This window comes from Oryza sativa, chromosome 3 (genome assembly GCF_034140825.1).
Source record: "Oryza sativa Japonica Group chromosome 3, ASM3414082v1".
NCBI classification, from domain to species: Eukaryota; Viridiplantae; Streptophyta; class Magnoliopsida; order Poales; family Poaceae; genus Oryza; species Oryza sativa.
In genome coordinates, this window is record NC_089037.1 from 17,627,913 (window position 1) to 17,637,317 (window position 9,405).

A 9,405-nucleotide genomic window follows, 5' to 3' on the forward strand; every position below is an offset into this window, starting at 1 on the left:
ACAAATACTCCCTCCTTCCCTCTTTATATGACGTTGGTTGGTTAAAAAATGAACTAACCAACGTCAAACAAATAAAACCAGAGGGTATAGTTGATTTATAGATTTCTCTGTGAGCAAAGCACCACCAAACTATTCTACTGCCCCCTGTCTCTAAGGGTCTATGCGTTTTGTACTTTCTTAACACGTTTACCTTCATTGTGCATGAAGAATGTGATCACTAATACACAAATATAATATGGCTTAATTCTTTCAATCAAATTGTAAAAGAAAATGGAATAAGCATCCTTAGTTCAGTACATGCCATAATTCTTTGATGAAGATGATATAGTATATCTTAAACCACAGTTCTGAAACAACACCTACATGTGTGGTGATAGAAAATTGTATCTCTGTACATCACCAGAACTGAATCACCTAACCTTGGAGCACTCTGGACACAAAAGGCGGCCTTTAGAACGGCAATTTGTGCAAGGAACCAAGTTACTTGTCTTTGTTTCAGCTCCAAGTGATTCATAAATATCATCTAGCATGCCAAATGTGAATAGTCCTCCTTTCCTAACAGAACCTACTCCTTTGCATTGTGAGCAAGCCACAATACGAAGATCACCGCACTTCTTGCACATGCCCAATGACCTGTCAATACATATTTACATTTATTAAACAAAATGAGAATGCTTGGGTTAAGTTTTGAGAAGAACTTGGTATGAAGAAAAATATTCAGTGTAGAAGGCCTTTTTGTTATTCCACAAATGCAGGCCAACTCGCCCAAAGAATGTATTGACTAGTGAACTAATGATAAAGAGGAAAAAGGAAGTACACTTTCAATTGAGTAGTAATACATCGATGTTAAATTTTTTCACATGCAAAAACCATGTGTCTTGAAAGAGTGACCACCCAGGAGTTATTCAGTTGAAAAACACATGTCAAGCTCTGCCCCTAAAACCCATCGTGTTCGCAATTCTGAAGATGGCTAGCTACCAGCACAACTAAGGCCACAAAAATGAAATCTGGGCACGCTAGCCATCAAAATCACTGAGCAGCCTAACCACCGGTGAAAACTAACAGCTACTAAGGGGGTGTTTAGATGGGGCTAAAACTTTTTAGCCCATGTCACATCGGATGTTTGGACGCTAATTTAGAGTATTAAATATGGACTAATAAAAAAACTAATTTCATAAATGAGAGCTAATCCGCGAGACGGATTTTTTAAGCCTAATTAATCCATAATTATCAAAAGTTTACTGTAGCATCACATTGTCAAAAACATGGCGTAATTAGACTCAAAAGATTCGTCTCGCGAATTAGTCCAAGCTTATGGAATGGGTTTTGTAATTAGTGTATATTTAATACTCTAAATTAGTGTCCAAACATCCGATGTGACATGGACTTAGAATAAGTCCCTGTAAACCAAACAGCCCCTAATGTGACCGCTATAAGATTTGCACTTTCCCATCTTTTTACTGTTGGTGACTACTCCATGTTGTACTAGCAGTCTAGCCTACCAACAAATCAGATTACTGTTCCGTACAAAGGATAAAATTCAGATTCGTGTTGGAGACGCTGAGGAACTAACAGTAGTTAGCTTGGAGTCAGACAAAGAAAGGGAGAAAGAAAAAAAAAAGATGATGAGGGAATTTAGTGTACGTTCTCTGCGAGGAGGCGATGAAGCCGTCGACTCTCTGGGCGGCGATGGTGGCGCACACCAGCAGGGCTCCCACCCCGAAGCCGGCGATCTCGCTGGACGTCAGCCCCTCCATGCTCGGATGCCCCCCTCCAACCACCTTCTACTTCCAGAGGGAATTGTAAGCTCGAATTTGAAGGGAAGATGAGAGAAAATTGCGAAAGTATCGGAATTGTGCAGGCGCGGTTACCTTTCGTTCACCACGGGAGAAAGAGCGGCGGAGCAGCAGCGTGGTGGTTGGCTCTCAGCTCAGGTCCAAAATCCGAACGGATAATGAGTAGTAGTGTCCGATTATATCTCCTGTAAAATTACATTTTTGCCCACCATCTTTGTAACTCCGAAAGCGGCGGCGGCAGCGGGGAAGGGAAGCGCAGGGGCAGCCAGCGTGGGCACGGAGCGAGGCCACACCAGCGCGCGACGCGGCGGCGACTCCGGCCGAGATGCAGGCGCTCGACCGCAACCCGCTGCAGCAGAGCTACATGGAAAGGCTTCGGGCGACAGGATCGGAGGGACGGCTCACGGATGGGCGCGGGGCTGTTCGTGGGGAGGGGGAGGCGGCGGCGTAGCGCTCCCTCTCGAGTCTCGACCTGACATGCGAGGCCAGGGGCAAAAGAGCTTCTCGATGAGGCCGAGGCGCGGTTTCTGGAGGAAGCGGAGACGGGAGGGGGATGACGCAGGTCACGCAGCTCGATGCCGTCCAGCGCGACGGCGGCGACAGCTCTCCAACAACAGGACACGGCGGCGCACAGGGACTCAACGAATGGCGACGGCAGCGGCAGATCGATGTATGGCGGCGGCGGTCGAGCGATGTATGGACGGCGGCGGCGGCGGCGGCTCTCGTCTCGCCTTTCTCTCCCCGTTTAGTTCCCAAAAATTTTTCCAAAAACATCACATCGAATCTATGGACACATGCATGAAACATTAGATGTAGATAAATGAAAAAACTAATTACACAGTTAGAGAGGAAATCGCGAGACTAATCTTTTGAGTCTAATTAGTCTATGATTAGCAATAAGTGCTACAGTAACCCACATGTGCTAATGACGGGTTAATTAGGCTACAGATTCGTCTCGCGGTTTTCAGACGAGTTATGAAATTAGTTTTTTTATTCGTGTCTAAAAATCCCTTCCGACATCCGATCAAACGTCCGATATGATAAAAAATTTTTTTATTTCCAAAGCTAAACGCACCCTCAGTCTCGAACAGGAGGAGGAGGCGGCGCACAGGGTTGGGACTGGGAGTGGACGGGGGTCACGCACGGGAGAAGTGGGGTCTAGGGTTTGACTGGGCTGGGGCGCTCATGCGCGTGGGCCAAAATTTTGGGAGCCTGTGGACCGGGAAAGGAATAAGTTCACTCTACGTCTCTCAATTTGTCGCCTAGTGTGATTTTCATCCTTAGTCCAGAAAACCGGATACAATATATCCCTCAACTTACAAAACCGTGTACAAAAGGTCCCTAAGAAGTATTGTGGCCGGTTTTGGATGACGTGGCATTGACGTGGCGCTTTCGTGCCATTTGGATCCCGAAAAAATAATAAAAACCGGGGGACCCACATGTCAGCTACACACAAAAATTTAAAAAGTGGGGCCCAAGTGGTCCCACATGTCATCCCTCTACCCCCCCTCTCTCTCTTCTACGCTGCAAAAGGGCAAGCGGCGGTGGGTGGAGCGACGGTGGGCGCCGGGCGAAGCAGAGGGGCGGCGGGTGGAAATGGAGCGTTGGCAGGGCGGTGGGCAGAGTGACGGCGGGCGCAGGACGCCGGGGGAGCAGAGGGGCGGCGGGTGGAAGCGAAGCGTCGGCGGGCTCTTTATACCGGCAAGGGGTCGTCGCCGTTGCCGCCGCCGCCTGGTGTGCGTCGGTCGAGGTGGCGGCCATGGACGCGAGCAGTAGGTGGTGGAATCAGGCGCTGATGTCGGCGACGAGTTTTCCCCAAATCCACCTTTGTCTTCCGCCATTGATGAGCTCGAGCAGCGATTCGCCGCCGCATTTTCTTTTCCCTCCTTCCGGCGCACGGGCGAGGAGTTGTGGCGGTGGCCAGAATGAGAGGAGCGGCGCACGGCGGTGAAAGAGAGGAGTGGCTGCCGGCGGGCGAGAGGAACACCGCGCCGCCGTCCTCCCTGCCGCCTCCTCCCCACCTCACCAAGGTTGCCGCCCGCCGTCGGTTGAGGAGTGTGCCGCCGCCGTGCCACCGGGCGGCGCCGCCGCCTTCATGCACTATCTCTAGGTCCAGCCAGAGGCCGGTCGGGATGCGCGACGACGCCATCAACGCACCACCAAGATGACCGGGACTAGTGGCGCGGCGAGGGTGGGGGAGGAGGGGAGAGGAAGGCGGCGGCTCGGAGGTGGAGTGCGGCGGCACGGTGGCACGCGAGGTTGCCGAGGGCGCCGCCTCGCCGAGGTCGGGGAGAGGAAAGAAGATAGGGAGAGAGAAGAAGAGACGAGTGAGGATGAGGAAGAAGAGAGAGGGAAGAAGGGAGGTGAGACTGACATGTGGGGCCCACGTGGGCCCCACCTTTTTTAAATTATTTTTTTGTGTGTAGCTAACATGTGGGCCCACGGTTTTTATTATTTTTCCTACATATAATTGCCACGAAAGCGCCACGTCAATGCCACGTGGAGCTGAGACCTAGTCAAACCAGCCATGTATAGGCGCCACGTCAGCCAAAACCACTATCCAAACCGCCTTAGGACCTTATGTGTCCGGTTTGTAAGTTGGGGGACAGGTCATAACCGGTTTTGCGGTTCAGGGACGAAAATCAGACTACGCGACAAATAGAGGGACCTAAAGTAAACTTATTCCAACGGAAAAATGCCGCGGAAAATTCAAAAAGGGCCAAAATTTTTGGCCGATACTGTTTTTTTTTCGGTGGCCACCGACAAACCCGATTTTCGGAAATTTCGGACCCTTTTTCGGCGAAATTTTGAACCCTGCCCACCACTGCCATTTTAGTAACCTCGTTGCCACCTTTGCCTCCACTGGAGCTGCCTCCGCAGAAGCTCCACCTCCACGCGAGCTCAACCTCCGTCACCACTGCAACCATGGTTGGCTCAAGGGAGAGGAGATAGGAGGAAGAAAGAGAAAAATCGCAGGGTTCCTATGGTCTATCGATTGTTTTCTAAAACTTTTTAATTGAATTGGCACTTTTTTTTGAATTGCTACACTGGTGTCATGTGTAACATTTCGGACCGTAACTGTCCAAAATAGTGCTCAAGGGATTTTTTTCATCCGATATGGAAAGTTGGATAATGTCAAATATCTGATCTTGTAGTTAATATATTGGGATTGTCACAATAATTTTTGTGTTTTTCCTATATAAAATATTACTTTTACTGTCATGACATCTCTGTAGTACATGATTTTTACTGGCATTTGCGTGTGTCCAAATTACAGTTCAGTACTTGAGTTCAGTTTATGCTTCCACCGAAAAGATATTAATCATCTAACAAAGATCATGCACGAGCTAGCTGGCCCGAAGCTTCGTCTCTTTCATCAACCCACACGATTTGCATGGCTTTTCGTCTTGCAGCTTGGCATGTAGGTACACTGCATGACATGATTTATTTTCTTTTTTTTTTCCTTCGAAGAGAGATCGAACAGGACCAATTTAATCACAACAATTCTGCTGAGACCGAAAGATCGAGCATCAAATGAGTAATTAATCAGCATGCACGCGTTCCTCTGTGTCATCTGCCGGCTGCATTTCGATCGCATCGAAGAAAACAAAGCTAGCACAATGAACTACTGCGTGTTCATCTCCCTGGCCATTGGATGGTCGCCTGAAGCTTGGGGTGCTAATTCGAGCTCAGTACGGTACTGTACAGTTGCTGCAGTACTTTGTGCTGCTGATTACTAGTTATGTCTATTGATGTCAACTTCGTTAGTCATCTCACATAGTTATGCAGAAAGACTGAGAAATGATGATCATGGAGTCACCTGTAAAGATACTCCCTCCATCTCATAAAAATCAACCTAGCTAGGACTGGATCTGATATCGATACATCATAATACAATGAATCTAGATATGCCTCTGCCTAAATTTGTTTACTAAGATTCGTAATATTAGGATATCCAAGTTCGTAATCCTAGATTATATCATATTCAATTATTGATACATTTTTGTCGACGGGGGATACCCGTAGACCGGATATAGAGGGTATTGGGGTACGCTGGTATAAGGATCTACGTAGTACGACATCGAGCAATCAAAAGACAAGAATTATACTGGTTCAGGCCCCTTGAAAGGTAATAGCCCTAATCTAGTTGGTATGGGATTATATGGTGGAAAACACAGATTACAAAGGAAAGGACGGAACTTAGGGGAGGTTTGGCGAGATTGTAGTCGAGATGATTCGACTAGCTCTCGTCGACTTGACTCCTTGCAGGCTCCGACTTCGTAGGCTGTGTGGGTTATGTTGGCTCTGAGATTCGATGATCTATGCCCTCCCCGGGGGGTCCCTTTTATACCGTAGGTTGGGTGCTGTCCGAGTAGGACTCGAACATACCAGACCTGGCACGATACGTAAGTAACTCAATTCTTGTCCGAGAAGGTCTCTCCTCGTCCATTGACTTTACGAAGAGTTTCCTTAGATGCCAAAGGATTTATCCGTGCACACATGAATAGGCCTTGTTGATACGTGACGTATATCGAGGGGTAGAGGGTATGCCTGACCCGTAACCCTGACAGTAGCCCCCGACTTCTGCTCAAAAATGAACTCGCGCGACCGTTTGCGACCTCAGGTGTCGATAACATTGTCATTCTAGGTGCGAGAACCACGGAGATGACGTTCTTCGGCGGGGATTTCTCTTGTTTCCTTGGAATTCGCACCGTCGGGAGTGCGCTTATTTAAAGGGATTTTGGGTGTGAGTTTTGAGGTCCGCCTACTTCGTTAAGCAAACACTGCTCATTTGCGCTCCTCGCCTTCTTCGCCACCGCAAAGAGCCCTAGCCTCGCCGATCTTTGTCCAACTCCGGCGATCTTCCAGCGGCGATGGATCTTGGCAAGTCGACTTCCACCACCGTGACCCTGAAGAAGCTCCAAGAGGAGGGCGCCCTCCCTGGCCGTGACAAGGCAGAGAGGGAAGCAGGAGGTACTAATCCATAGCCCCTCTTAGGTCGCATGGTTGCGATCGAAGATTACATTGTCTGCGGATTTCTTCCTCCCCCCTCTGAATTCCTTTTGCTAGTCTTGAATTTCTATGGGCTTTCACTTTTGCATTTGAATCCCAGCTCCATTGCTTTCCTTAGCGTTTTCGTGCATCTTTGTGAGGCCTACATTGGGGTAGAACCTTTTCTTGATCTGTTCCGTTTTTACTATGAGTTGCGCTGGATGGAACCCAATAGGGTGTCTGGTTGCGTCGGGTTCCGACTTCGTGACGGAATGAAGTTGCGCTATGTCCCTTTCCAGTGTCCCTCTTCTCGTAGTAAATGGCGGAACAGGTGGTTTTATCTGGAAATCAAGGATTCGAATCCGGTCCTCGTTGTTCCTGTGGAACAACCGGATAAGATTCTGGTTTGGACCGCCAAACCCCCTTTGACCCCCTCTCTCCAATCGTTTATCGACATCATCGATGATCTCCGAGAACGGGGCTTATCGGGATATGAAGTCGTTGCAGACTTCGTCGGTAGGCGGATCCAGCCGCTCCAGGCTCGGGCCCACCCGGCATATAACTATTCCGGCTCGGGGTATCCTTCTTGTATTCATTTTGATATGCCTGTACTCGCGTTCCTTTTCGACTTATCAAAAATTAATTCTTTCTTGATAGGTCTGAGCAGCGACGGCGTGGAGCGGCGCGTTGGTCAAGTGATGATCAGCGACCCGACAACCGCGAGCGACATCCCCGTGCCCCTTTGCGAAAGGGGAGCGGTAGAACGCGACGAAGCAATCAATGTGAGTTCCTCTGATAAGCGTCCGCCTTCCTTACTCAAAATCAGCTTATGACGTGATTTAGCGTAGGCCCTTCCCTTGACTGACGTCATCGGTCCGCTCGCGGATCATCAGGTGGCGGCGTCTCTGAAGGAGAAGGTCGTCCAGGAGGCGTCCGACGCTGCCACCACCAGTGGTGGCAAAGCTCCGACTAAGGCGAGGAAATTCTCGTCTGTACTCGGGAATCGCCGCAAGGCGGAAACTCCCTTGGTAATTTCCCCCTTGTCGTTAGGTTGTGTAGCGAGGAGAATTTGTTCTCACTCTATATCGGTTGTCTTGTAGGCTTCCGACGCGTCTCCTCCGCCAGCTCGACGTCAGCGTATTGTGACGATCCGCGAGAAGTAAGTGAAGGATTTCTAGACTCTTATGTCTTCTGTTCGAGCGAAGTTTTGACTCATGGTGGTTAACAGGGAGGCGAGGTCGAAGGCTGCTCGGGGCAAGTCCGGGGGGACATCTAGTGCGTCCCCTGTCACGGCGTCAACGGATGTTGTGCCCGTGGTCGGGAGTCGGGAGGCAACGCCAAGTGACTCCGTGGGCGATCCCGTCGGGGGCCGTGGTCTGTCGGAGGCTGTCCTCACCTGGGAGGAGCTCCATGTCGAGATGGGGAGTCTTCTCGAGGCCGGTGCTCGCGGCGTTGGCCGCGAGGTCTCGGAGGCGAGGGCAGAGACGGCAGCGGCCAACGCACGTGCTGAACGTCTGGTGCGGGAGCTGGCCGAAGCCCGCGAGGACCTCATGAAGATGAGGGAGCTGGTGGCCGGCAACGAGCGCCAGAGCAAAGGGCTCGAGGACCGCATGTCGGAACTCGGGGATAACCTCTCCGAGATCCGTGGTTCCCTGCGGGTCACTTACACCGGTCTCCACCAGCTCGCGGTGGAGTGCGGCGTCAAGTCGATGATTCCGGAGAACCCCGACGAGTTTTCACTGACTTCCTCCCTTGCGGAGCTGGCGTCGGCGATGGGGGAAATCCCCTCCAAGCATGCTGCCAGGATCGCAGAGGAGACGTCCAACGGTATCTACACCGAGGCATGTCACGTCCTCGCATGCGTGAAGTTGTCGCGTCCTGAACTCGATCTTCGCGAGGTCTTGGATCAGGGAGCGGCAAGCGACGCGCGCAAGGAGGTGATGGAGGAAATCGGTGACCTGGGGGAATCTGTCCTCCCCCTTTTTGAAGAGTAGGACCACTTGTATTTTTCTTTCCTTTCTTTTTCTGACTTGTAAACCTTAAACTCTGGTTGCCTTTACGTGCATGATTACCATTCTTGTTCGCCGTTGATCTCGGAAATCTCTCTTGTCGATTGTAGAGATGCTGATGACGAGGATGTCCAGCAGCGTGGGCAGCCTGAGTCACTGGCAATGATTCTGGTACTCGAGTTTGAACCACGCGCCTCACATGACGTCGGGGACGAAACTCTTGATGCGGAGGTCGAAGTAGCGGCAACTGCTGTGGGTGAGTAGCCTATCAACCTTGATAATGTTTAGGGGTTTTCCGAGTTGTCTTAGTGATCATCACGTTTAGCAGATCTCGAGGATGCCCTTGCGACCCAAGATCGTCGTATCCAATACTGGAAGACGAAATTTGAAGTGGCGGAACTCGAGAGGGCAATGCTAGTCGTGAAGAAAGATCAAGCTGTGGAAACGCTCCGAGGCCGCGAGGTATGCGCTTCTCGTGATAACGGCGGAGGGCCTGTTGGTAGCTTGCTACTTGTACGACAACTCGCTCACGATGCTTCTCGAGAAGGTTTACATCGATGTCTCGCTGTTCATCCTGGTTCTCGTCGGAATGCTTCTGTACTCGTGTA

General features: G+C 50.4%; 1 protein-coding gene across 1 annotated transcript; it reads right to left on the minus strand.

Moving 5' to 3' along the window:
• Window positions 1-236: 236 nt before the first annotated feature.
• On the minus strand, window positions 237-1,945 carry LOC4333109 (uncharacterized). Its single transcript, XM_015773562.3, has 3 exons — window positions 1,872-1,945; window positions 1,645-1,784; window positions 237-633 (listed from the first exon to the last, which is right to left on the minus strand). The coding sequence occupies exons 2-3, from the start codon at window positions 1,755-1,757 to the stop codon at window positions 411-413; spliced, it is 336 nt and encodes a 111-aa protein (XP_015629048.1). The 5' UTR covers window positions 1,758-1,784; window positions 1,872-1,945; the 3' UTR covers window positions 237-410.
• Window positions 1,946-9,405: the final 7,460 nt, after the last annotated feature.

Excerpts from the sequence above, each read along its gene's own strand:
- LOC4333109 (XM_015773562.3), bottom strand. The coding sequence starts at position 1,757 with ATGGAGGGGCTGACGTCCAGCGAGATCGCCGGCTTCGGGGTGGGAGCC. Across the intron at positions 634-1,644 it reads ATCGCCTCCTCGCAGAGAAC|GTCATTGGGCATGTGCAAGA; the intron begins GTACACTAAATT and ends ATGTATTGACAG.